Source organism: Populus euphratica, unplaced genomic scaffold (genome assembly GCF_000495115.2).
Source record: "Populus euphratica unplaced genomic scaffold, PopEup_1.0 scaffold3.1, whole genome shotgun sequence".
Lineage (NCBI taxonomy): Eukaryota > Viridiplantae > Streptophyta > Magnoliopsida > Malpighiales > Salicaceae > Populus > Populus euphratica.
In genome coordinates, this window is record NW_011499847.1 from 281,042 (window position 1) to 308,685 (window position 27,644).

At 37.6% G+C, this 27,644-nt stretch overlaps 3 protein-coding genes and 1 pseudogene across 7 annotated transcripts in view; 2 read left to right on the forward strand and 2 right to left on the reverse strand.

Annotated features, from left to right (window-relative positions):
- LOC105110880 (serrate RNA effector molecule-like) overlaps positions 1 to 6,925 on the forward strand; it is a 7,098-nt gene extending 173 nt beyond the window's left edge. Inside the window, exons 2-13 of the mRNA XM_011006077.1 lie at positions 6 to 264; positions 910 to 1,031; positions 1,498 to 1,555; positions 2,193 to 2,267; positions 2,353 to 2,427; positions 2,502 to 2,549; positions 2,693 to 2,761; positions 2,858 to 3,658; positions 3,738 to 3,786; positions 5,210 to 5,478; positions 5,580 to 5,759; positions 6,293 to 6,925. Of these exons, the coding sequence (XP_011004379.1) occupies positions 6 to 264; positions 910 to 1,031; positions 1,498 to 1,555; positions 2,193 to 2,267; positions 2,353 to 2,427; positions 2,502 to 2,549; positions 2,693 to 2,761; positions 2,858 to 3,658; positions 3,738 to 3,786; positions 5,210 to 5,478; positions 5,580 to 5,759; positions 6,293 to 6,353 (2,066 nt within the window). The 3' untranslated portion in view covers positions 6,354 to 6,925. The remainder of the gene's footprint in view (positions 1 to 5; positions 265 to 909; positions 1,032 to 1,497; positions 1,556 to 2,192; positions 2,268 to 2,352; positions 2,428 to 2,501; positions 2,550 to 2,692; positions 2,762 to 2,857; positions 3,659 to 3,737; positions 3,787 to 5,209; positions 5,479 to 5,579; positions 5,760 to 6,292) is intronic.
- Positions 6,926 to 7,195: 270 nt separating this feature from the next.
- LOC105139007 (protein FAR1-RELATED SEQUENCE 3-like) lies at positions 7,196 to 17,223 on the reverse strand. Of its 3 annotated transcripts, none has more exons than XM_011045288.1 (6): positions 17,038 to 17,221; positions 14,275 to 16,678; positions 14,085 to 14,174; positions 13,697 to 13,846; positions 10,199 to 10,315; positions 7,196 to 7,567 (listed from the first exon to the last, which is right to left on the reverse strand). In XM_011045288.1, the coding sequence occupies exons 2-6, from the start codon at positions 16,579 to 16,581 to the stop codon at positions 7,523 to 7,525; spliced, it is 2,709 nt and encodes a 902-aa protein (XP_011043590.1). In that variant the 5' UTR covers positions 16,582 to 16,678; positions 17,038 to 17,221; the 3' UTR covers positions 7,196 to 7,522. The 3 variants fall into 3 exon arrangements, 2 of the variants coding, with proteins under 2 accessions (XP_011043590.1, XP_011043599.1); XM_011045297.1 differs by having other exon boundaries at positions 14,275 to 16,718; XR_844902.1 differs by lacking the exons at positions 7,196 to 7,567; positions 10,199 to 10,315 and having other exon boundaries at positions 13,757 to 13,846; positions 14,085 to 14,170; positions 17,038 to 17,223.
- A 3,094-nt stretch (positions 17,224 to 20,317) lies between these two features.
- LOC105139053 (short-chain dehydrogenase/reductase 2b-like) lies at positions 20,318 to 26,755 on the reverse strand. Of its 3 annotated transcripts, none has more exons than XM_011045373.1 (6): positions 26,651 to 26,755; positions 26,451 to 26,539; positions 26,101 to 26,350; positions 21,554 to 21,631; positions 21,278 to 21,463; positions 20,318 to 20,826 (listed from the first exon to the last, which is right to left on the reverse strand). In XM_011045373.1, exons 1-6 carry the CDS (start codon positions 26,726 to 26,728, stop codon positions 20,449 to 20,451), a joined length of 1,059 nt encoding a protein of 352 aa, XP_011043675.1. In that variant the 5' UTR covers positions 26,729 to 26,755; the 3' UTR covers positions 20,318 to 20,448. The 3 variants fall into 3 exon arrangements, with proteins under 3 accessions (XP_011043675.1, XP_011043658.1, XP_011043666.1); XM_011045356.1 differs by having other exon boundaries at positions 26,627 to 26,755; XM_011045364.1 differs by having other exon boundaries at positions 26,101 to 26,344; positions 26,448 to 26,539; positions 26,627 to 26,755.
- LOC105139042 (alpha-mannosidase 2x-like) lies at positions 23,548 to 25,923 on the forward strand (annotated as a pseudogene).
- Positions 26,756 to 27,644: the final 889 nt, after the last annotated feature.

Sequence of the window (27,644 nt, forward strand, 5' to 3'; positions counted from 1 at the left end):
CTAAGACTTCGATAGACCATTGAATCGACGCGGAGGCGAGTACCATGATAGGAATCGGTCCCCGCCACCTCCGCAACGAGAGAGGGAGAGAGAGTATAAGAGGAGGAGTAGTGTGAGTCCTCCACCTCCGGTGCCTTACAGAGACAGGAGACATTCGCCGCCCCCGAGGTGGTCGCCTCCGTATAAACGATCGAGGAGGGAGGATGGTGGATATGATGCCAGGAGAGGAAGTCCTAGAGGTGGATTTGGAGGTGGTGATCGAAGGTGAGCTGGGGTTCATTGATTGATTTTGACTGGGCCTTTTCTTATAGGTTTTGTCGAGGAATCTTGAGAATCACGTAGGGAATTTTGGCAGTTATTTAGTTAATTGACGGGGTTTATATTTATCAGCCAAAAAGAAAATAAAATAGGAGAAGAAATATAGTATAATATAAAATGTCGGTAGTTATTTAGTTAATTGTGTTGTCTATGGATTGTGAGGGCTGTGGGTTTTATCTTTCTTTTTGTGTAATGCAGTAATCTGATTTAATTTCAGTATGGTCGTCTCTTGATTCAAGTTCGGCGGGTTTGATTAGAATTGACTTGAGATTGAATCTGAGTTGAAATTTATATTTTTAAATAGTTAGTGATGAATTGACTGTTATTAGACTTATTAAACCTCATAGTGTGGGCAAGGTGAATCTTGAAGTTTTATCTGGATGGTTGAATCTGCGTTCCCATTCTTTTTTTTTTTGTACCTTTTTCTTTATTGTCGCAGTTCGCAGTTCAAGATTCACCATGTTAATCAAGGCTGCACCTTGTATATGTGCATAGGAAATGATTGCAATATTTGCTTGCTTAATTTTTGGCTTGGCAAATTCCTTTATGCAATATTTGCTTAACATATTGGAAACTTGATGTCTGGTGTAGGTTTGGATATGATTATGGTGGTGGATACGAGCGTGAGATGGGAGGGAGGCCAGGGTATGGTGAAGAAAGGCCTCATGGCCGATACATGGGTCGTGGAGGTGGATATCAAGGTGGTCCTCCAGGTACATACTCAACTGCTCCCAATGGCTTTGTTTAAAAATTCTAAATGTGACTTCATGTGCTCTGCAAATTTTTTGTGGTGGATAGATATAATGGAAGATACAAGGCACTTATTTGCAAGCCACCTTGCCAATAGTTAGCGACCCAAGTTAAAGACTTGAATTGATTAGAGCCTCCTGTATCCATATTTATATCTGTATTTTAATGCATTTTTAGTGACTTTGGTTTTGTTACAAGGTGTTTTCTACTGAAAATCAATGATCAAACTAGATCCCTTAGGCAGCTTACTGAGGATTTTTTTTCCCGCTTGAGAAAATCCAACCATAGAACAAAGGGCAGAGCCACATATATGGAGTGATTGCCTTTACTTTTTCTACTATTAAAATGGCATCTATAAGGAAGTCAACCTTGTTGTTTTGCTCGTACTATTTGTTGAAGTGGAGCTGACTGATTCAATTATTGTTACAGATTGGGAATTGGGACGTGGTGGCTATGGCAATACTTCCAATGTATTGCCTGCTCAAAGGTTAGTATTTTGTTGTGTTATAGAGACTAGCTCTGGATGGAGATGAGTCTATTCTTCATTATCAAAATTTGATGTTTCCATTGCTCATAATATTTATGCTTATCCCGATTTGAGACTGAGTTATATGGAAAAATAAATTGTATTTGCCTTATCGTTCAAAAATTAACTGGAGTGAATGCTCACAGGTAAATTTCCCTCAACTTCAGCACATCTCCTTATAGGCGGCTCTGCACTAGATCTAAATTATTTTCTGATTTTGAAAGAATTTCAATATCTGTGGTTTGAGCAGGGATCTGTGAAAATTAAATGCAGTCTGGTTTAGTTAGTGTATTTCGGACTTTGTATTTGCTTAGTCGAGCAACATGTTTCCTAAGGTTGTATTGTTTGAAATCTGAATGTGAACCTTGTTGGTGCATGACAAAGACAAAGTAGTGTAGGAGTTATATGAACATGAATGTTTCTGTAACATGAAAATATCCTAGTAGCACCTTTTGATATGTGAATGAGTTGGTTAGACATAATCTTTTAACAGTCTCTCTCTCATTGTTTTCAATTATATAGATAAGGAAATTTATGGAAGTTGAGTGGAGACTTCATTATGCTTGTTGTTCTCACGAGGTAACTTTATGTTTTTCAGAGAAGGCTTAATGTCATACAAGCAATTCATTCAGGAGCTTGAAGATGATATATTGCCATCTGAAGCTGAGCGCAGGTACAATGTGGATTTATTTTTGGACTCTTTATAGTTGAATCACGAGTAAAAAATGTGAATGTGATCATGGCCTTTGATTATGCAGATATCAAGAATACAAGTCGGAGTATATTTCGACTCAGAAACGGGTTTTCTTTGAGGCCCATAAAGACGAAGAATGGTACTTCTCTTCCCTCGGTTAGTATCTGCCACGCAGTTGGCTTCAGTGAGCTAATTTTAGTTGTCTATATGCAGGTTGAAGGACAAGTATCATCCAACGAATTTGGTTGCAGTCATTGAAAGGTATGTTCTACCCTCCATATTTTATTAGAAAAAATTTTCATGATATGATATTAGGTTTGAGTGTGGGGTCTGTGGGCGTTTAATGGCAGCCACTGCACAAACCTTTTGGTGTTGTTTGATTGTTCTTTGAAAATGCTATGTAGGAGGAATGAACTTGCACGAAAGGTTGCGAAAGACTTTTTGCTTGATTTGCAGAGTGGAACATTGGACCTGTAAGATTGGAATTTCTCTCCTTAAATTTGCATAATTGCACCTTGCATGCCCTTACTTTTATCTTGTCCAACTTAAAGTTTTCATTCATACTGTAGAGGTCCTGGTGTCAACGCGATATCATCAAATAAATCAGGGCAGGCAAGTGATCAAAATTCTGATGATGATGCAGAGACTGGTGGTAAACGAAGAAGGCATGGTCGACCAACTGCAAAAGACACTGATCTTTCAGCTGCTCCAAAGGCTCATCCAGTGAGTTCAGAACCCAAGAGAATCCAAGTTGATGTTGAACAAGCACAGACCCTTGTACGGAAACTTGATTCTGAAAAAGGTGTCGAGGAAAATATTTTAAGTGGGTCTGATAATGACAAAATGAGTAGAGAGAAATCCCATGGAAGCTCCACTGGCCCTGTTATCATCATACGAGGCTTAACCTCAGTCAAGGGCCTCGAAGGTGTGGAGCTACTGGATACACTTATAACATATCTCTGGCGAGTCCATGGATTGGATTACTATGGAATGATTGAAACTAATGAAGCTAAGGGTCTTAGGCATGTGAGAGCTGAGGGAAAGAGTTCTGATACAAGCAACAGTGGAACTGAGTGGGAAAAGAAACTTGACTCACACTGGCAAGAGAGATTGAGGGGTCAAGATCCTCTAGAAAAAATGACTGCTAAGGAGAAGATAGATGCTACTGCAGTTGAAGGTTTGGATCCATATGTCCGGAAGATTAGAGATGAAAAGTATGGGTGGAAGTATGGTTGTGGAGCCAAGGGTTGCACAAAGCTCTTCCATGCTGCTGAGTTTGTGCACAAGCATCTCAAGCTGAAACACCCTGAACTTGTTATGGAGCTGACTGCCAAAGTGCGGGAAGAGCTGTATTATCTAAACTATATGAAGTAAGTAACGTCTTTCAACATGATTTTTCTTCTGCTGATGTCATTTATCATGTGACAAGCACCCTATTCTCATTTGCAGTGATTCAGATGCACCTGGTGGCACACCTGTCATGCAGCAGTCCATGCCGGTATGATTCATCCAATCAATAGTAGTCAGTGATCTACATGCCTGTTTATATTGTCTATATGGTTTTCTCACATAAAATCCAGACTTACATAATGTCAAATATAAGGGGTATATCTGTGTAAAATAAATGTTCACTGCGTATGCCTTTGTTGTTTTTCCTCTTCCAGCTTCTTGAGTATGAGCTAACAGGATTTTAGCTTATCCAAATTTCTCCTATATCTAGTTCGAAATCTTCATATTTTTTTATGATGGAGCTGCTAGCTATACTGATTTCCATTTTTTAATGCATTCTGTTCGATTGGGGTGGGGGTGGTAAACTTGTTTTTGTTTCAACACGTAAACAGCATGAATGTGCTTGCTTCAAAGCCAAATATGGGAGTTGAAATGTGAATATTAAAAAAGCAAGAAGGAGCAGTCTATAACAATTAGAAGGGGGTCCTTATATTTTCATTCATGGATGTGAGAGGGTGGATACTGTATGCTATTTAAAAATGTAATGCAAGGTACCTTTCTTATAGAGGATGAATGGCAAAGCAAGGCCTGATAATAATTTTTAGATAGAAACTCGAAGATCCCAAAAGTAATAATGATGATTATGGCTGTGCCAGAGATGCCCCCCTTTATCATATTGAGTTCCAGTTCTCTAATTCCCTCCATAGTTTGATGTCTAGCATCTGTCTGTTCTGTATGCACACTCTTGTTTCAGCAATACAAGTGTACACTGTACTCGTATGCACGTGGAGATGTTTCTATAAACTTTTACTTCTCTACAGCCTGTCTTCTTTGAATATTGCCTTTCGACCTTGATTTTATACTGCAAATAAAGCAAGTGAATGAAGAAAATTTTTATTTTCATTTTTTTTAGACTTTACTGAAAGAAATGAGGTCTCATAATTTCAAACTATTATCTCTCTTAACTAATGCCCTCTCTTTGGGAATCTGCGTTTTTGATTCATCTCCGACCATTAGAGCATCTTAGTCAAGTGCATGGGCTTCTTTTTGCCATGACTCCCATTCTCAGTTGGGAAAACAAGTCATATATGAAATAACACGCTGATGGAAGCAAAATCATACCCATGATTCTTTTATGTCTTTCACAGACACGTGTATAATCCACAGTGCCATTTAGGTTGAGTTTCAATGCTCATAGAGTCACCAATAAAACATTATTTAAGCTGTTTGTCCAAAACATTCTGATGATCTGTTCAAAAAAAAAAAAAACTATATTGATAGGTGACTCTCCCTACTTCTAAATGAGTAGGGAATGATGCAAGGTAGCCACTGCAGCTATCATATACATGTTCCCTCAATCTGCAGTCTCATTTTTTTGTCAATACTTGTTTTGCTAACTATGTTTTTCACGATAGTATTATGATTTCTCCCTATCATTCTTGTTTATGAATAACCACATGTTTTCATTGCAGAAGGACAAGCCACAAAGGCGCAGGCTTGGTCCGTTGAAGGATGAACGCGGCAACCGTAGAGAACGTGACAATAGAGCAAATGGCAATGAAAGGTTTGATAGGTCTGAAAACCCACAATCAGGTGACTTCCAATCTAATGATGGTCCTGATGGAGGAAATCGCGATGAAGCAATGTTTGATACTTTTGGAGCACAAGGCATCCATGTACCTTCCCCTTTCCCCTCAGATATAGCTCCTCCACCAGTTTTGATGCCTGTTCCTGGAGCTGGGTAGGTTGAGAGTTTGAGCAATGCTTTTGTTGTTGTCTTAGTGGAGATATTTCTGTACTCTTGCTGTTTTTTTATTAAGAGCTTGCTCCGATGACTTGCAGTCCACTGGGGCCTTTTGTTCCTGCCCCACCTGAAGTTGCAATGCGCATGTTTAGAGATCAGGGTGGTCCCCCTGCGTTTGAAGGTGGTGGCAGAAATGCAAGGCCTGGACCCCAACTAGGTGGGCCAGCCCCAATTCTTCTATCACCAGCTTTCCGACAGGATCCTCGACGTATACGCAGGTAACTTTTGTTGCAACCTTTTCCAACAAAGTTTTTGTTTCTTGTGTGCGTGTAAGCTTTCCGTGTTGCCTTTTCCCCTTCAGACTTCCCTTTTGTGCAATATATTAAATTAACCTGAATTCATGTCATTAATCAGTGAAACATTTTGATCCATTAACATGTTTGGAATGGGCATCACTTAGCATAAGCTGGATTAAGATCCATGCCAATAAATTCAACGTGACACTTGCCATGGATTTCCTGACAAATAAGTGCTATGGTGTATGCTGTATATTGTTTCAAAAGACAGTTGTAGGGTGATGGGCTGAATCTTGATTATAAAACATAAAGATCTGCATTTTTTTTTGAAATTCCCCTGAGATTCACAGTTGCATTTAGTTACAAGTTTAAACCTGCCAGCATTGGGAAGTTATTGTTTAAAAAGATCTTGTGCTTGACATGGTTCTGACAGACAATCTAGTAAGAGCCTTTTCAGTTTAATATCTATTCCCCAATCATGACGTGATTCCCCTGGAACTTTGAAATTTTTGTAGCTATCAAGACCTAGATGCCCCGGAGGATGAAGTCACTGTTATAGATTACAGGAGTTTGTAGGTGTCACTGGTGGATCACAGAAAGACTTTCAGATATGGATTCTTATTTTTGGGCGAAGGTAGTTTATGTGCTAGGTGGACTTCAGTGACATAAAGCAATCCAACTGCAGAAGCGTCACCTTCTACTTAATGCTATTAAGGGCAGCTCGTCATTGCGTTAATCAGTAATCGGTAAGGCTGCAACACTTTGATACGGATTCTGATTATGCCAGTGATGAAAGGTGGCCCTGATATATTTTTTTTCATCTCTGCCCACGTTTATTGTCTTGAGAAGCTGCGCTGTGTATTTTAGGGGACAACATACAATATTTGACGAAATTGTATCTGTAGAATGGACTTTGTGCAAAGCAGATTTGTCAATTTGTTTGCGATTTCATAGTTTTCAGTTAGCTTGAGAATACTTTTTTTTTTTTTTAGAATAAAACAAAGGAGGTCCTAAAGAAGTGCCAGATGAATGGTGGAGTAGCTTATTAAAAACCTCTTTCTTGTAGCCTGTCCTGGACAGTGCTCGTTTCAGTAAGAATTGGGCATTTTGGCATCGCAATGTTGAGTAGAAGCTATTTTGTTATTTTCTGCACTTTCTCGAGGAATACACGGAAGAACTGGTATTGATTCCACGGACTTTAGGCAGAAAGAAGTGATCCTCATCCAATGAAAAAATTTAAGGCAAAAAGATGGCTATTTTTTTTTTTTTATTTAAGGCAAAAAGATGGCTATTTTTTTTATAAAAAAATAACCGAACAGATTATTTGGAAAAAGCATCCATCTTAAGTTCGTACCAGTCTTGCCTCGACTTCCCAACGATTGTTGGTATGAAGATTAGAGCAACCCGGTGCCAGTATCTGGCGTAACATGAAGCATCTTTGATCAATTCTAACTGTACTTGGGGAAGGATTTGGAACAGACGAGGCATCTGGGTCACGTAAAAACCAAAAAAGGTAACTATTTGATGCCTCAGTTGTTTTACAATTCTGACACGCTACATGTACAAATATGTTACAAAACAAACAAGGGTGCTGTGACGGGGCGGGGGGGAGGGAAATAAAGGGGCAATAGGCGGACATGCCCGATTCAAAGGGAACACCGATAGACAATATGATGAACACACTTCCTCTGTCGTTCAAAACAGTTTTGGCTACCTGGAATTTAATTGACTATAAACATAAGCTTTCACTTCCGATGCTTCTTTGATGGAGGCTCTGCTTGGGGCTCAACCTGCTCAACATAAACAAACTTTATGTAGGTGCATTGAAACTTTGAAATCTGTAGCTTTGATTTTTATTTTTTATTTTTATCTTGGGGGAATTACTTCATAAAATAATGTTGATATCTGAAATTTGTCTGGCTGCATTATTCTAACTCAGATAAAATAAATTAAAAAAAAAAAGGGAACAAGAGGCGCAAGATGCTTCACAACACAGATCATACTGTTCACAGAAATTCTAGCTACTCAGATTATATGCAGATGAACAACCGTCAAGATCAACACAACCATGGACAACCGACCACCTGTTGAGATCTGCCAATTTAAGGGCTGAACAAGCTAAAAAATAGACCATGCTAAACTTTTCAACTTGTGCGAACAGACTCGCCATTCAGATTTTACAAGGTAATGGCAAGATAACATACTATGCAGACAGATTGTGCACGCTACTTATCTTGTAAAAAATGTAGGACGAGGTTCTTTATTGGAATAACCTCTGTTCTCATACTATGAAAGTTGAATTGTGCAGGCAAAACGTTCATGTAAATGACCAGCATTTAGATGTAATCATGAAGCATTTACTTTACCTCTAAACCTAAACATAAGTTTCTTTTCTTCTATGATAAGGAGAACAATTAGTAATGAAAATAGCAGATGTACAATCACAAAACAGAGAATATGACAGCCTCTAAACTAGGGTGCAGTAAACTAGCAAACCCAAAAAATTAAAAAGCTCAAGTAGCCCAATCATGTCAAATATTGGCTAACAAAACACCCATTAAAGGCACTAGAAGCATGAGACCATGACGATAAAACATCCTTGAAAATTATGTGAATTAATTAAGGCTACGGTACATCCCTGTAAATAAAGTGAATTGATAATATGTTCAAAATGATTCCTTCAAGATGTTTAATATAAGCACTTGGTGCAATAGTCATAGCTCCTTGGCATATAAAGTTTCTTAAAAAGTTGCCATAATAACTTGGTGCAATAGAGTCATGGCTCCTTGCCATATAAAGTTTCTTAAAAAGTAGTGTTAATAACAATGCTCTATATTGGATAATGCAAACCTGTCAGTACCACTATTATGATGTGTTACAAAAGGTATCTACCATGTTTGTCCATTTTTGATAAGAGGGGAGGACATTCAACTGCCTATAAATGTTATGTTTTGAGAAACAAGGAAATCAGGCAACAATATTAGACAGATAGTGAGCGCGAAAACAGATCAGAACAGAAGAAAAGAAAAATAGATGATGAGCTGTGATTTTGATTCTGGATTCCTAGCTCTGTCGTCTGGAGCTTGAAGAGTCTAAATCACAGACTGGGAACTTTAAGGAAACAGAAAGCTTCTCATCACTTGAGAGATATCCTCTAATGATCATCACGGGTTAGCATATTCTCAACCTTACAAATTTCATCTGAATCAGATAAGAACTTTCAATCTTGAGGCATACACCTGTCCTCCCAAACTAGTTTCATCCAATTGTTTTTTTTTTTTTTTTTAACTATAGTTTAATACAATTTTCAATATCAATTTAAAAGTCAAAAGGTTAAATTAGGTTTAGAGAGCCCTAGTGTTGCTCAACAAATTAGGGCTGGCAGCATCAACTTTCTTGTTGAACTTGGCAGATCCTGAGGAAGTCTCTCGATATAGACTCCACTAAAGGTTCTGCCTTGATTCAACATCCTTGAAAGCTCATTTTGGTAAAACATGGATGGATTGATTTGGTTCTCTCCTCTGTTCAATTGGGGACATCAAGAAACTTGACATGAGGTATTTTTCCTATTTTACAGATTTGTATTTGTTTGATGGACATTGAATGTTCTGTACCCAGCCAGAATCTAATGTTTGATTTGTACTTCACCAAAAAGAAAAAAGAGAGAGAGAGAGAGCCTAATCTGTGTTTGGTAGTCTATATTTAATTAATTTTTTTTTTTGTCTCAAGTCAGTTGTTCTCATTAGCCAATAAAAAAAGAACTGTTCTTTCTTGTTATGTAACATTTTTTGAATTTGAACACTAAATTGGATATGCAATTATTTGTGAGTTTTCAAAAGTGGCAACTATTTAGATTGTGGAAAGTATGTATATAAGGCTTCTCTTGCACAAATAATGAGAGATTGTTACCATATTTCTTTAATAGTTTGCATAACTATTCTCATATGAATTATGATGTCGTCCAGGATGAATTCCCATTGCTATACACACCGATCTGACAGGACTATCTCTTTATCTTTTTTCTACAATGTATGGTTAGGAGATTGTACGGATCTCAGGTCTAAAACTTTGTAACAAAGGGAAAGGCTTTGATGCACAGTCAAAGCTGCCAGCAACATTTATAGGGACAATAATCACAGACCATTTTTAATGCAAGCATTTCCTTTTCTGATAAAATGCAAGGAAACAATTTTATGGGTGCACTAGGGTAGCAGTCACTGCAAAAGATCCATTATTATAAAATTAACATACTTTGTAAGCATAATTCTTTTGGGCCTAGATGGACACTCGGAAAATTTGAAACAAATACAGGCTCCACAAAATAGAAGGGGCAGCATCAACAGTATCAGAAGATGAGAGTTTTGGGAGCTCATGTACCAAAAGTGAAAGAAAGTCACTAGAAGTAAGAAGAGAGTGCTTACAGAAATTGAAAGCTGTTCGCGAATGTAGGCCATTGATCTCAACATGGCACCTAATGTATCTCTGGAAACCTGAAATTTAACCTCTGACTCTCCCGTAGTTGTTTCAGTGTCTTGAAGCTGAAACCAGGAAAAAAATGAGAAGTTTTCCAAATGAAAGTAAACTACAACAAATAAAAGGTCAACATACACCTCAATCAGACCAAAAAGCTATCTATAAGAATGAAATAACTGCTGTGATTATTAAACATTAAAAGTTCTTATACTATGAAGTGGGTAGAACAGGGGCAGAGCTGAAAATTACATTTCTTTTGTTTTCTTTTTGGACCTGGGATTCTTTAAGTCCTAGATCCTATCTCATCTAGTTCTTTTCTGATAGGATTAATAACTCCTGGTGACAAACACATGGACAAAGCTCACCAAATCTATCCTAAAGCACCAGTATTCATGGATAGCTGCTGTCGTTTGGTTTGAAAATGAGAAAAAGAATAAGCATGTTTATAGTACTTGAATTAGAAAGATTTGCACTAGTAATGGGAATCTCTAATGCAAAGAAGACATGGTCTGGGATTTTTTATGGTCAAAAGCCGAGACAGATTAAAATCACAAGGTCAATAGGGGAACTATTGTAACTTCTAAGCCTGATGCTCACGAAAGATTCAGTATAAACCCCAAGGTTTAGGGTACAGGGTGTGCCCACCATAGGAGGTTGAAGTCAGTATGAGTTCCTCAGTTATCAAAAAAAAAAGAGTTGTGCATTGCTTAGGAAATATAATTGGTTCCTAAGCATATCACCCTAGTGGGTAAATGACTAGGGCACTTTCCTCTAGGAACAGGTTCTCTATATTGCATGAGGTCATTTAGAGCCGGTTAAGGGTTCAAATGAAAACTTGGATACCAAGACTGGTTAAGCTATAACATGTAAGCAAGGGAAATTCATCTCAGTAGTTTCCTCATCATTTTTTCATCATTTAAAATGCAAAACCAGTAGTGGTTCCTCCATTATTCATGGAAGGACCTGGAGTTATGGAATATCCCTAGTTCCCTCAATGAATGTTTACCAGTTCACATGTCACTATTTCAAGTTTTTACTCCCTGGAAGGAAGGCACAATTAACTGGAATTTCATTTCTTTCAAAATATAAATGACAGGTAAACACATGGCACCCTTTCATAACTTCCATTTTAAGCTCAAATTCTATTTCTTCAAGGCATGGTAGCAAAATCTGGGCTTTAGAGGGTTCTAGTGCCTTATCTTGCAAATCTTTTTTTCTCAACCATTCCAGATACTAATTCTCCAATAACATAGACAAAGACAAAGACAAAGTGCTGTTCTAATTCTCCAATAACATAGACAAAGACAGACAAAGTGCATATAAGGTTAAAGATTTTATTTTGACTGTGATAGTCAGCAAGAAATCATTAATGACTGGTTGCATATTAAGAGATCACATCAAGGGCTGTTGCCTAATGTTCGTTCTGCGTCACACCTCAGTCACAACTTTGGATATGTGTACAGGTTATTTGCTAAATGCAATAAGTCTTTGATAGCCCTACTCGCTGAGGAACTTCTTGGGTTCAGGAGGGGGAAAGGGCTGTGAGATTGTGCTGTTTGAGAAGGAATGCAATGTTTTATAATTGTTTCAAGTATTTGGATAAAGCCAAATTCTACGACCTCACAACAATTTTATGGCAAGGCTAATCTTGTAGAATATAATTTATTTATTTTCTCTGAATGTATTGGGATATCTATACAGTGTAATGCTTCAGCAGCTTTACAAGAGTTTCCTTAGTGGATATTCAATAGGATCGGATAGGGCTGTTGTCTTGATCACTATTTTTGCGTTTTAGTGGAGGATTCCCGATTCCATGTTGTCTTCACTTTGACTTTCCTTTTTAATAATGATAATGATATCGACAACATGATGACTAATAATTAAGTTTCTAGAACTTAGTCCTCTCATTTTATGATACCTTGAAACACAACATTTCAAAAAACTTCAAATGATAGAATCCGATAGAATCCAGATAGGATGCTTGGAGAAATAAGTTCATTGATAGATGTGTAAACAAGTTAAAAAAGCAATACCCAATGTTGAAAGAAATTGGGAAAACAATGATTGTGAGGGAGAGGTAAAAAGCACAGGTACACACTCATCACATGTGCCTGCCCGAATTATTGGGGCAGTATAAAAATGAGAGTTAGATGAACTTAATGCGAAAAACATTAGAAAGAAAGTCATGTCAAGAGAAAATAGATTAAGAAAAGAAAATTCCTTTAACTCAAATAGTGTCTGACCATAATTATATGCTAGAGGGCCGCCTTCCTATGTTCTGGAAGCAACCATTCAACCAGTAGTTTAATCCCTCAACCATTTCATTCAGTCTAGCCTCTCCCATATGATGGAAATAAAGGATCAGCCTAATCCCATGCTTACAGAGATATACATCAAAATCCCTGTTTCACGCCCTACATTATGTCTTCCATTGCTATCTGGCTCTCCTAAATGTGTATTCATATTTCACCGTTTTGCTCCTCTTTCATGTTGTAATCACTGACTTAGGTAATCCTAAACCACACTAAATGGGTAAGAAAATTCATGATTATCCACAAAAAAGAAAAAAAAAACATAAAAAACAAATGATAGGAAAAGACAAGGACCATTGACACAGAGTGTGCAATGCTGCTGTAAAAGCATGGCTCCTCGAATGCATAATGCTGTATGGTTCAATATGGATTTCCTTAATCCATAATAAGTTATTTATATGCATAAAGCAAACCTCAAACAACAAATGCTGATGCATTTGCACAATAACCAATTCTGTAGATTGTTAATTTCATTGATGCCTAAAACATAATGACCACTGTTACTGCCAGGATTAGTATCTCTAAATCATAAAACAGAAGAGAACAAATCAAGAAGCAGACTGTTTTAAATTAAGAAGGGCCACGTTAAAGACAAAGAATTCAAAGAAATGCACAAAAAACAATACTAATTTCCTATAAATGACGCAGCATTAGGAGTTTTGAATGGCTTAGGTCAAAAGTGTAAACTAGTTGCCATTGGCTATTTCCTAAAGCATGCACAGGAAAATAGCACTTCTTCACTTCATTACTGGTAGATAAATAGTTTGAGAAGAATAATTTGTCCAAGAAGCAAGAGGAAGAAATACATCCAATTCAGAGTTCAGACTACCCCTTTGATTTGGGCTGGCTTGAGGTCCCAAGACCTGCCACGCTTAATTCAAATTTAATATAAAGCTATAAATAAAACCATATGGGCAAGATAAATGGACATATACTCAAACCAATCTAGAAAACAACATCCCGAACCAGCAGCTTGTTTTTCTCTCCTTTCCATTTGTTTTTGTTTTAATGAAAGTGGAAGCACAAAACATATGATACTCTCTACAATGAGTTTAGAGATTTCATTAGTCATGGTGGCAGGACCTAAGTATCAGATTTATTTCTGTTATATGGATCTAGTTTTGAATTGCATACCTTCAGATTGATGACAGCAACTCTGTTAGCTGGTGTTGAGAGCTGTTCACTGATGTATGCCATAGACCTCAACATTGGCTCCAATGTAACTCTTGAGAGTTGAAACTTAACCTCCAATTCTGTTGATGGAGTCTTGCCATAATCTTGCAACTGCAGTAGTTCCACAGAAACTATATGTGAGGCCCCAAACCAATTGTGAAATACACAGCTAGAGAATAACATGAGTATTACTGACAATATGCTAAAGATTAAATCACAAGCACCAAAAACACTTAAATAAAAAAACCAAAACAAATACATTTTAAATACTTGAAAAGGTTCATGTAGTTACACAATGACCCAGGCCGTCAACTGTCAAGAAATTTCTTTTAGTTTATTAAATGCATACCTTCAGGTTGATGACAGCAACTCTATTCCCTGTTGTTGAACTCCTGTTCTCCATCACCCAAGTCATTGATTTGAGACAAGGAAGAACTGCCTATGCAAGAGGTATAAATTGCCAAGTTAGTGGGTTTTGCTATAATTTGAACTCCAACAGACATTAAAATTAATACTTAAAGCAATGTTCCTTTACATACCATGTTACCAGGAGGTCCATCATCACGCTGAAGCGACACGGGGGCCATGCGGGGAAGATTCAAATCAGCAACAGATTGCACTGGAGTGCCAGTATCATTCAGATTAAATCTCCGGGTAGCTTCATCTTGCAATGGCCATAAAAATGGGGTTGTATCCGATGCTGAAGTTGAGGTCTTCCAATCATCATTACCAGTCCCACCACCCTGAGAGCCAGGAGGTGAGACTTTGGCAACATTTTTCTTCACAACAGCAACCTTCTTCCCACCTTCTCTAAGAGCACCCATAGCAGCATTATAAGTTTCCACAGCTATTGCCCCTTCCTCTGCATATTTTATGGCTTCCCGACATAGATTGTTATAACGCAAAGTAAGAGACTCTTGGCCAGGCAAATCAACACCACGGTCATCTGTTCCTGCACCAGTTTTAGCATTTCTCGTCCATCGTTTTAAGATGTAATGGGGTGGTAATGTAAGAACATTTGTCACTGTGAATACTGTCAAAACATGTCTACAAAGAATGCCTGAATACTCAAACATTTGGCAGCTACAGTTTGCTCTCATTTCTGGATAGTTTAATGAAACCATATAGGCCCTTTGGTCATCCTCAAATTTTGCAACCCTGAATGTGCTGATAGCTGAATCGCCCTCAATCCTATTAGCAGTATATACAAAAGTTTCAACCAACTCTTCTTGAAATTTTGCAAATATCTTCCTTGTATAAAGATTTGCCGCCTGTTTTTCCATAGGAGATGGCGTCCTCAAAACTGGTGTGGTGCAAATTGTATCAAAATCTGCTTCTAACTCTCTTTCGAACCAATTATCTAATGCTCTTTCATACTGTCTAAAGAACATTGGCAATGTGGTCTGTTGGTTCACATAACCATCAAAGAAAGTACCATCAAATCCTTGATTTGGACACATTACAGCAAAAAAAGAATCCCGAAAGTACACTGGAACCCATTGAGCACGAGCATCATACAATGATTGAAGCCAGTCATGTCCTCTCAAATCATATTTGTCAAGAATATCAATCCATGAGTTTTCAAACTCCTCGATAGTTTCAGTCAAGTTGATACAGTTATACAGTTCCAATTGAAAATTGGGATGTGCATTACATACATGAGCCAGTTTTTCCTGACCTTCTCTTAAAACATGCCATTTACTGATACAGTGTCGGGTATCAGGAAACACCTGAGAAACTGCCGTCTGTATGGCCTTGTCTTGGTTGGTGATTAGTGAAGCAGGCTGTTGATCATACATTGCTGTCAGAAATGTCTTGAACAACCAAACAAAAGAAGCTTCAGAATCATCAAGAAGTATTGCACAGCCAAATAAAATTGTTTGACCGTGATGGTTCAAACCTGTAAATGGGGCAAATGGCACCCTATATTGATTTACTCGAGGACTTGTTTCAAATGTAACTGCATCACCGAAATGAGTGTAAGCTGTTCTTGACTTTGCATCAGCCCAAAAAACATTTGCCATTCGATTTTCATCATCGAGTTGTATTGCATAAAAGAAACCAGGATTCTCAGCTTGCATTTTCTTGAAATACTCCAACAGATTCTGAGCATCCCTACCTAGTGTTCTCTTTTGGTTACTGGACCGAGCAGTATAATTCACTAATGTAGAAGTCTTAACGACACGATTTGGTTCAGCAGGGGTAGTGTTCCTAACTCCATGATTCGTCTCCGAGACAAGTGTGCGGTTTCCATCCATGGAAAGATACATTACACCACTTGGAACAATTCCCCCTCCTTGGCTAAAACCACTAGTAGCAACTGCTGCTGCTTGGCCATCACCACTTGGAGAAACTCCCACTCCTTGCCCAGTTTTGGCAGCACTCTTTGCAGCACCAGCAAAATGCCTGCGGGGCCGAAGGTAGTGCACTTTACTGGGATTAACAGTTGAATGGTTATGATCCTTTACAAAGTGTGTCACGACCCATTTACCTCTCTTTAATTCTATTCTAAGCATTGCATGACAACTATCCGCAGACCTTCTCTTCAAACCCTCCCTACCACATACAAACTCCCTAGCAGCTATGGCCCCATCAGTTTTAGGACGGGTAAAGTGAGCAACTTTGGTGCTAAAACCTAGACGTCTAGCATACTCATCATAGAAAGTCTTAGCAGCATTCTCCGAATCAAATTCCATGCCGACACATGGCTCATGCAACTCAGCAGCTCCATCCTCATCATGCTCGCCATTATTTGCTTCTCCACTGTCATTTGGTTCTGCATCTCCATTGTAGGCCACACCACGATGACTTGTCCCCTCTTCATCGTCAATCACATGAACATCCATACCAAAAACCCTCCGTTTCCAAAGCTAAACCTAAGAAACACTCCTTAAATCCACGTGCATTTCAATTCTCTATTGAAGCAAAAGGTGGCCACACAATCTGCACAAAATTGGCCAACAAACCCCCCAAAAAAATATTTCTGAGACATAAATTTAAAAGAAAATAGAAAACTAAACAAATTAATAACAAAAAAGTAGCATTCTTTTTTCACAGAAATAAAAACTTAAACAGCATAGCTATTAACCGAAACTCTCTAAAAAAAAAGACCATCATGGTTAACCAGCTGATATAAACAGGACCCAACATGAAACGACACAAAAACAGACCAAAAACGGCACAGAATTCAACTCAAGTCAAGTCAAGTCAAGTCAATTCAATTCAATTCAAGGAACAATAAAACTAGAGCCCTATAAATTGCAGAATCAGGTTTAACCAATAATAACATAGAGAGAGAGTACCTGGTAATTAAAATTGAGTGAATTCAGATAAAGAGAAAGAGGATTGGTAATGAGGGATTGATCAAAGTTTTGATTATTTTTTTTAATTGAAGGAGGAGAGTGGAAAAGGAGAGTGAAATTAAAAAGTGGAAAACCCTAAAACTCTTTTAGAAATTTACTAAAGAAGCCCGTCAAATTTCGTTCAATACGCAACAAAACCTTGCGTGGAACTGTGAGTGGTCCGTTAGGTAATCAGGCAGGGGATAATTTCCAAACTAGTCCTTCAAATTTTAATCTATTGTCAATAAAGCTATTGTATTTAACACTTTTGTACATTTAGTTTAAAGCTATTCCTGTAGTAAATCTTTACATTTTTGTAGTGAATCGATGTTAATAGTTAGTTATTCCATTTCATAGGTTTAAGATAATTGTAGATAATCAAGTTAATGTAAATTTTTTATAAGTTAGCATATTAGGAATATTAGGAAGAACTTTGAAGAATTTTTCTTAACCTGTTCGTGTTGTGATATATAATGCTTTTTTAAAAATATATTTTAATTAAAAATATATTTTTTTATTTTTTATTTTTAACATAAACACCAAAAACATTTTATTTTAATTTTTTCCATTCTTGATTTGAAAATAAAAAAGGAGGGGGGAGTGGGAAAAATTAGGCTAAAGTTAAGAGTATAAGACTATGCCTTTGTATGTTGAACAATTGTTGGTTTATTTGGCACAGTGTTAGTTTATTTTTTTATATATAATTTTAAAATTACTCTTCATTTGAAAAAATATATTAAAACAATATTTTTAAATATTTTTTATAGTTTTAATGTATTGATATTAAAAATAAAAATAATTATAAAAAATATTATTTTACTATATTTTTAATTAAAATACTTTTAAAAAGTAAAATTAACACTAATCCTCTAGCTTGATTTTGTTGTTACTTCAACAAAATTTTATATGTAGTTACTTAATATTTTTATTGTGGATAACTAGTTTGTTTGGAGACATAGGTTAACTTGAATTTCTTTAAAAATTAATTTTTTATTAAAAATTAGTTTTTTATGTTTTCAATTTTTTTTGATAAATTAATTTTTTAAAAAATATTATTTTAATATATTTAAAAAAAAAAACATTTTAAACCACAACCATAACTATAATTTTATTAACCTAGATACTTGTCCCTTTGCTTTATTTCAAGAACTCATATTTTTTTTACATTGTTTTCATTTTATTATAAATAAAATGCCATTGATGGAGACAAATTCACATTTTTTTTATCTTGTTCAATATCATTTATTTATTTTTTCAAATACAAGAAAATACAGTAAAAGCTAAGACTCGAAATTCTAAGGCCTTTTGAGGTCAAAGGCATAAATATATTAAATTTTAGCTGCTATTCTCTTAAAAGAGTTCAAGATTTCGAGGTGAATCGAGGGCAGACACATGAGAAAAAAAAAAAAAAAGCTAACGTGCAGGGACTTGAACAACCTTTTATTAGCACAGGGATGCAATTAAATATCTTGTAAACTTAAAGGGACTAATAGGGGTAGAACCCCCCCGCCCCCTGTTTATACAGCCTATAAACCCAAAACCCTACCCCGAAGAGACGAGAAACTGCAACCAACTGTACTGACAACCGAAAATTCATAGTGAGAAGAAGCAAAGAAGACAGACAGACAGATTGAATGAAGAATATAACTCTGCTTTTGATGGGCTGTGGAGGCGTTGGTCGCCAACTCCTCCGACACATTGTCTCCTGTCGATCCCTTCATGTTCAACAAGTTCCCTTTATAATCACTCTCTTCCATTTTTAGCTCAATACCATTAAAATGGGCTTCTGTGTAACAGTGGGAATGTGCATTCGAAGTCGATTTTGTACGTTTTCATTTGAGAAAGTTGGAACCTTTGTGTTTTGGGCTGGCATTGTCAGGGAGTTTACTTGAGAGTAATTGGAGTTTGTGACAGTAAATCGTAGTTGCTGCGCCTGATGTTATTACAAGAGAGTTAAATGATCAAGCTTTTTCCGAAGTTTGCTGGGTTAAGTCGAGTGGTTTATCACTTTCAACTCTAAGTGATCTGGGTTGGTGCCACTCTAATGTATCTTTGGATTGATGGTGGCGAGGGTGGACTGTAGACTGGAGATCTGAGAAATCTCAAAGCATTCTCAAGCCGCCTTATTGAATGTAGTTGATGCATGCCTTTTCTTAGTGAGATTGAGGAAATGTATGCGAAAGACAATGTCAGAGATTGATCGATCAAAGTAGAAACCCTAGTTCGAAGCTTCACTTCCATGCATGCTTTGGTCGATGAGTGGCCGTAGGTAGCATGGAGTTACTTATGGCTTTTTTTTAAATGCCCAAGTGATCATGGCCTTTCTTGGAACGGGGATTAGTGCTAGATAAAGAAAGTCCAGACTGGAGTTTCTTTACCGTAGAAAGGTGCCTAGACTTCAGTCATACTGCATGGGGAATCCAGAGGGGAGACCCAGGTATTGAAAAGGCTCATTTTTTATTCCTCAGGGCAAAGAACATTTATAGACGGTCTTTATTCCTGACTTGCCAGTTAAAAAACAATATGCCCGCGGACAGCAGAGAACTTGTTACTCTCTACACTCTGAGCCAGTAAACATGGACTTGCATATATCTCCGACTCATTTCTCACCTACAGTTCTGGGTCCTTTCTAGCTAGCCTGCAGAATCGAACTGACTTGAAGCTATTCTTGAGAGGTTGGTGCTCGCCTTCCTGTCATAGCGTCCTCAAATCATAGACTTTGATCAGGAAACCCTGTCCATCGTAAAATTGGGAGTTTGAGATGTACCTATTTAACAAGGCTTTGATCCAATGCTTAACCTTTCAGGTTATGCATCTGTTAGATCATGCGTTAGATCATGATTGTGTTTGCACATGCTTATTGGTTCTTTAATGTGCTTCATGTTAACTCTTGTAACAGGTACGTTGGGAAATGTTACGAGTGAGGTTGAGGATGGAAAGCCATTGAGTGAAGTTGTTAAAGCTGCTAAAAATCTGTAATTTGAATGGTTTAAGTCCGCATACAGAATAAGGGTTTTTACCTGCCATATTTTGCGTCGGCGGCATTTTCTTTATAGGTGGTGGCAAATAAATGCCCTCAAATTAATCACTTCTTATCTTGTGTAAGATTATATTTTAATTTGTAAGCATGTTATGAAATGAATGAACCAAAAAGTATATCATTAAGGATTATTAATTTGGTGGTCTTTTCATCATCATCAAAAATAAAGATTATATTTTAATTTGTAAGCATGTTCTGAAATGAATGAACCAAAAAGTATATCATGAAGGATTATTAATTTGGTGGTCTTTTTCATCATCATCAAAAAAAAAAAAATTAGTCTTTTCATAGCATCGACAAAATCCAACAGCGTCTGAGTAGAAAGACCTGGATCAAAAGCTGGCGACTTCAGTTTGATCAAAATAGCAGCCAGTAGGTCCTCCATCAGGTAAAAGGGCACACTTGACAGGACCTCGAGCTCCCTCTTCTACTGGCATTGGTCCTGTGTGCCAGTTTATATCTGTATTGACGTAGCCAGGATGAACGCAATTGATGAGCATGTTAGGATGCCTTTTGGCAAGGACTCTAGTGTAGGCATTAAGGGTGGCCTTCGAGATGCTATAAGCTGGCAGCATCAATGACCAGCCACCAGCTTCAAGTGTATTCTCTTTCAAATCTTTCAAGAATCTCTTCAATATTGAATCCAGTTTCTCTTCATTCAGTGTCTCCAAATCCCCAAGCTCGTTTCTTAGATCATATCCTCGAATTCTCTGCAAGTAATGATTGCCTTAATTGAGACAGGTGCACATAATGCATTGTTTACAGTGAAACATTAAGCAAAATGTTGAAGTTGTTCAAATTCTATCTTCTATGAAGTGCAGAGATGGCTTCTTTCACCACTTTTGGTTTGGAAGCAGTTTGCAGGGGTCGGATTCAATATATATGGATGGTCGTTATACTCGGAATATACATGCCACTAATGTGAGGCATATAAACATCAAATTTTTTTGCAAGGTAACTATTGTGCAAGTACATGGTCTTTAGAGAGACAACGAGGCCAAGTTTTAGCTTATTGGTTAGCAGCAATGCAAACAGGTTTATGCATACATGACTCCACAATGAACATTTCAATAACAATATCCATGTGCGAAAGTGTGATGCTGTTTGTTAATTCTCCATCAAAGAAGAACAGAAAAAATGATGAACGTGGGCTGCACTTACCCATAGCTCACCCCTGAGAGATGATACATTAACTATCCTGGCCCCTGAAGGGGAAAGCTGCAGAAGCGGGAGGAGAGCTTCTGTTAATCTTTGGACACCGTAGAAATTAGTGTTTAAGCATTCTACTGCTGTCTCATAAGATGTCTTAATCACTTGTTGAACCATGTTGGTTGCCTTGCCTGAAAGCTGCACGGAGAAACAGTTGTTTTAAGGTTGTGTTTTGCTGGTTGGGATTCACTGGCAAAGCTTTCATGTTTTAGAATAAGGTTAACTCACCCAAGTTTCAGGATCTATATTCATGGCCCTCAAGCGCTCCTCGTCAACTACTACTCCAGAAGCTCCAGCATTGTTAACCTGGACAAAATAAATGCATCACAAAATAAGGGAAAAACAAGAAAAGAACCCTCAAAATTCCAAACCAGGAAAAATTATACATTTGCTCTCCATAACTCTTCAATAAAACTTTGTTTTTACTCTAAATCACTTATGATTAACATTGAACAAAACACCATTTGATGACTCCTATCGAGCCAGCAAGAACAGAACATCTAGACATATTTTTTAAAGGAATTAAGCTTAAACTTTACCAACTAGGCTGTATTAGATGCAAAATTGCTATCATAAATCAGTAACTGGCAGTTTAATTTATAAGATTTTGGCTGAGAAAATTTGTTAAATACATTAATGACAACCCAAATTGCTCTTGAAAATCTAACTTCTTTCATTCACTTGTTCATCTATCATGGGAGTTAATCTGCCACAAGCATTTCTGGAATTAGAATTGTTGTTACAGGTCCTTAATTCTAAGGAGGGGATGGCTGGAGAAGAAGCAATTTGAGCAGGAAGAAGTCAGAAAAAAAGGGGACTACGCATTTGAATTAAAAACGCACGTTTTATTTAGTTGAATTCCAGAAGAATTAAAATACAGCCACGTGTAGCTGGTTGTTAACTTTTATATATATATATATGTAACAACCTCGAAAGAGGAGGATTTATGCAGAAAATGAAATAACAGAATAGGTGTCTCTCTCTCCCTCTCTCTCTCGTCTTCTTCTTCTTCTATGGATGCTAAACCATACCATCCATCGCTGGACTTAGCAGTGAGCTCCCAAAGCTCACCAAAATACTTGGAAGAAATATCAGTAGGACATATCCAAATTCAGCATGCAACAAGTGGTATCAGAGCCTCGGATCTTCAGACTCAAGGTACGGCACTTGATATAAGATCCCAAGATCTTAGAAGGTTGGATGGCTCACTGGATGCTGCTAACAAGAAACAAACATAGGAACATGAGCAAGTGATGAAGCTACTGGAGATACATGGACAGAAACTGGAAAGTATGTAAACTAGTCATGAAGCTAGATTTGGGGAATTTAAGGACCTCATTAGTGTATTCTCATTTCAACAAGGCTTGATTCTGCAAAGGTTACAACTAACTAAATGAGGACCCTACTCCAAAAACATGCTGGACACGTGAAGGAAGGAGATCACCATTCCTATAAGGGAAGTGAGTGAGTATCGGCACAATGAAGATGTCAGGGTTAATCCTAGGGATTGCTATTTCTGGTTGAATGGAAATTGCTTGAATCCCAAATGTGGGCTTCGTCATCCACCCCTTGATGGCCTGTTTGGCACCCAAACAACAACCTCTGTTGAACATTCCTTGCCACCATCACATACTGTTACTGCAGCTGCCACGCATATTCCTCACAACTCAGGCAAATAAGGAGTCCATGTGACTTCTTTATCTGTTGGTGCTACAAGTCATTCTCCTCAATATGACCATGATTCGACTACCATGGGGGGCGTTTAGTGCATCACTACATGGAATTGTTGTGTCTTGCTCTGCTGGGGACTCAGGACCAGATCCATATATTGCTGCCAATATTGCTCCAGGGATTCTTACTGTAGGTGCTTCAACAATTGATAGAGAGTTTCCAGCCAATGTAGTCTTGGGCAATGGATGGATTTTTGGCGGGGTTTCGCTATACTTTGGTGATTCACATGTTGATTCCAGGCTTCCTTTGGTGTATGATGATGATGTTGGGAATAAGCATTGCTGTATGGGGAGTATAAGTCCATCAAAAATCCGGGGGAAGATTGTGGTATACAATTGCAGAGGGAATGCAGAAGTGGGGAGAGGAGCGGCAGTGAAACTTGCTGGCGGGCATGGAATGATATTGGAAAACACAGTAGATAGTAGGGAGGAGCGGGTTGCTGGTTCTCATCTTCTGCCTGCTACTGAGGTTGGATCTAGACAGATTGGGGCTTTTCCATCTCTATCGGGTCACTTCTTTACTTATTCTGATAGGCAACTGGACTATTGGTGTGGTTATTGGCTTATCGCATCTCAAGGCCTTACTTTAGGGCTGTTGATCGGGTACCGGAGCAAACATTTTGTGCTGCAGAGATGGCTTTGTTGTATGGTTATTGACAGAGAGCACAATATTAAAAATTGGCCACGGGGTTTGCCTACAAGATGACTCTTGCGAGGAGGAATTTAGCTCTTTTCCAACATCATGATGGGGTAGCTAGCACTACTTGGGGTCATGTTGTTAGGAGACTCCAGGATTTGGATGCATACTTCTTTGCAGGTCTTGCAATTTTTTTCCAAATCAATTGAAGTACTCATTGGTATTCACCATGAAAAGTTTGATCATATTCCATTCCAGTATGAGTCAGAACAGGTGAGATATAAATATGACGCTCAACCAGTGCTTAAGGCAATCAATGCTCGCAAAGGAAGTTCACAATATGTTGTACTTTTTAATCCCTTGGAGGAAACTAGAGAAGAGGCTGTGGTGGTTATTATTAAAAGGCATGATGTTACTGTTTTGGATTCAAACTGGACTATTGTCCCAAGCCAAGTGTCCCCTGAATTGCAGCATGATAGAAACAAGATTTGTGCTAATGGTTTTGTGGGATGTGAAAACATAGTTACTGCAATTATTAAATCACAATATGTTACTGCAATTTTTTTCCAAATCAATTGAAGTACAATGGGAAGCATCGTCTCCATTGAAAAGCTTCTGTCCATGCCATGGGGTTGCAAACATATTATGTTGCTAATGGTTTTGTGGGATGTGAAAAGGCGAAACCAACAAAACTAAAATACTTCTCGATGTCCAGTTCATTTTCTTGCCCTGCTCCATAATAGAAGGTGGTGTGGCTGAAATTCAGAATCAACATCAAACTCTCATCTTTGATGTCAAGCACGGTTTGTTGCAGAAAGTAACTAATACAGATGGTTCCATGGATGCTGTAGGTGAAGAAATAGAATTGTGCTCTAATTATGGAAGTCGGGCCTACCTATTCAAACCCAATGGTGATGCTCAGCCTATCATTGTGGCTGGTGGGCACATGGTGTTATCTGAGGGTCTAATGGTGCAGGAAGTGTACTCGTATCCTAAAACGACTTGGGAGAAAACCTCCCATCTCCCATAGCACTCGAATTTACAATGGAGATAGTACGAGGAATTACTACATTATGCCTTCTCTAGCATTCATGCTAGGATCCAATGGTAAGAGGTTTTCTATCCATTCTAGACAGTCCCTGTGTGCAGCCAGTCTTACAGATGGATGGTTGGAGATTATGCTTGCCCGCCGTTTGCTAAAAGACGATGGACGTGGTCTTGGGCAAAGACGGATGGATAATCGTCCAATGCATGTACTCTTTCACTTTCTTTTTGAGTCTAGCATTTCTACCACTTCAGATCCTGTTTCTAATCCTCCTTCCCTCAGCCCTTCTCTTCTCTTTCACTGTGTTGGTGCTCACTTGAATTATCCATTGCATGCATTTGTCGCGAAGAATCCCCAGGAGTTATCTGTGCCATCACCTTCAAGATCCTTCTCACCTTTAGCTGCTCCCTTGCCTCATGATTTGCATATCGTGAATTTTAAAGTTTCCCGGCATCAAAATATTCCCAGCAGCTGTTGAAGATTCTAGGTTCGTCCTGATCTTACAGAGAAGACATTGGGATACTTTATACTGTTGAAAGGGTAGACCTCAATGCACCAGTGTTGCTAATGAACCTCTAAATCTTTTCAACATGTTCAAGGGGCTCGAGGTGTTGAAAGCAAAGGCAACTTCTTTGAATCTTTTGAGTGAAGACATAGAGATCCTTGGATATATGGATCAGTGCTTGGAGCTGACACTTTTGTTCTACATCAAATTTCATATTTTGTCCTCGAGGACAAGGACATTTTCAAGGGGAGAGAATATTGTCACAAGCATTTCTGGAATTAGAATTGTTGTTACAGGTCCTTAATTCTCTGGAGGGGATGGCTGGAGAAGAAGCAATTTGAGCAGGAAGAGGTTGACAAAAGGGGGACTACACATTGGATTGAAAACGCACGTTTCATTTAGTTGAATTCTAGAAGAATTAAAACACAGCCATATGTAGCTGGTTGTTTTTTTTTTTTTTTTGGTTTAGATATAAAAACCCCGAAAGAGAAGGATTTATGCAGAAAATGAAACAGAAGAATTGGTCTCTCTCTCTCGTCGTCGTCTTCTTCTTCTGTGGATGCTAAACCATACCATCCATTGCTGGACTTAACAGTGAGCTCCCAGAGCTCACCAAAATACTTGGAAGAAACATCAGTAGGACAAATCCAAATTCAGCATGCAACGTAATCCTATCAAATGCCTAAACAGACCAGAATTAATGGCTACCCAGCAGCTGGTACCGTCAGCGCAGACAACAGAAAGACAGCAACAGATTTGCATCGTAGTGGTTATGATCAAGAACCCTAACTAAGTGTAAAGCAAGAAGATTTCTTGACAGATTAATTAATATAATCGTTCTCGAAAATGAACCCTTACCAGGATGTCAAGCCTTCCAAATCTATCCTTGATAAACTTGGCCAAGGACTCGATGCTAACTGGGTCCAAGACATCGAGTTGATGAAACACAACATTTGTCAAACCCATGTTGTGTAGCATACAAGTGGCGTCCGTCCCTCTCTTCTCATCTCTAGCTGTTAGCACAACTGTAACTCCCTTAGAAGCAATCTGCCTCACTGTCTCAAGACCAATGCCCTTGTTCGCACCAGTCACCACTGCATACCTAAGACAAAAGGCAAAAAACACTCCAGTCATTAACCAATGAAACGAGCTCTTGGCCAAGAATTGGTCGTTAAACAACTTTGAAAAAAGAAGACGATGTTTACTTCTCCACTCTTGAATGGTTGCCATTGGTTGCCATTGCTGTGAACTTAGGATGATTTCTTGAGATGATTTGGTTTCCTGGGGCGAGGTGAACCTGTTGAGGTAAGCAAGCTGCATTAAAATAGCAGCTGCCAGGGAACAGAATCCTCAAAAGAATCATCACAGATAACTAGTACAGTACAAAAATATTGCAAATCCCAGTCACCCAGTCTACACTTTTGTGTTTGATAGAGACTTCAATCCAATCCACTGAAAGAAATCCCGTCTTGAACGCACTCCGCATCCCATGAACGCATATTAAAAAGTTGACAACTACGATTAATAATATTCTTTAATTATTATATAATTTTTTACTGTGACGAACGCTCACAAAATGAATTGTTTTTTGCAAGTAGTTCGTGATTAGTGAATTTAATTGAGTATTTATACCCAATCGGCCCATCAAACATTTTCCTGGAGCAAGAGATGCGAGTTACCTTCCTAACCCATTATAATTTATTATTCTTATTGTTTATATAAGGACTTTTTAGGCCAGTGGCCCATCAAACGTTAGATAAATAACTTTTTAAAAAAAAATTGCCATTTCCAAGCCCGAGAGTATTTAAAATTATAACAATAGTTGTTTTTAAAATTATATTTTATTTAAAAATATATTAAAATAATATTTTTTATATTAATACATTAAAACAATATAAAAATATAAAAGAATAATTAAATTTTAATAAAGATAAGGTTGAACCATCACGCTAAACACAACTTTCATGACTGAAAGACATTTATTGCTCTTGCGGTGGACGCCTTCAATATAAAAATTAGAAAGTCACTTTGGCTTGGTGGCAAGTGGAAATTTACCCTCTCAAATAATAATTACATCTTAAGAAATTACTGCCCTGGAAAACGATTTCCTAGAAAGCAAACAAGTTTACCATATGAAGCTTAAAACCGAATTATAGATAGCTTAGATGCATGGGTGATAAGTGAGTATAGCATAGTGTAATTATATTATAATTTTTTTATTTTTTATCTTTTTATTAACATAAATGTCCTGATAATCTTAATTAATTTCATGAACTTTAAAATTAATAATTATATAAATTTTTAATAATTTTAAAATTTAAACTAATAATTTTTTTAAAAAATAAATTTCAAATTTAATCAGTTAAATTATAATTATTCAAATTATATATTAGAATTCTTCG

Excerpts from the sequence above, each read along its gene's own strand:
- LOC105139007 (XM_011045288.1), bottom strand. The coding sequence starts at position 16,581 with ATGGATGTTCATGTGATTGACGATGAAGAGGGGACAAGTCATCGTGGT. Across the intron at positions 14,175-14,274 it reads ATGGACCTCCTGGTAACATG|GCAGTTCTTCCTTGTCTCAA; the intron begins GTATGTAAAGGA and ends CCTCTTGCATAG. Across the intron at positions 7,568-10,198 it reads GCGAACAGCTTTCAATTTCT|GTTGAGCCCCAAGCAGAGCC; the intron begins GTAAGCACTCTC and ends TATGTTGAGCAG.
- LOC105139053 (XM_011045356.1), bottom strand. The coding sequence starts at position 26,728 with ATGCGGAGTGCGTTCAAGACGGGATTTCTTTCAGTGGATTGGATTGAA. Across the intron at positions 26,540-26,626 it reads CTGGGATTTGCAATATTTTT|GTTCACCTCGCCCCAGGAAA; the intron begins GTACTGTACTAG and ends TTACCTCAACAG. Across the intron at positions 26,351-26,450 it reads GGCAACCATTCAAGAGTGGA|TCTTAGGTATGCAGTGGTGA; the intron begins GAAGTAAACATC and ends TTTTGCCTTTTG.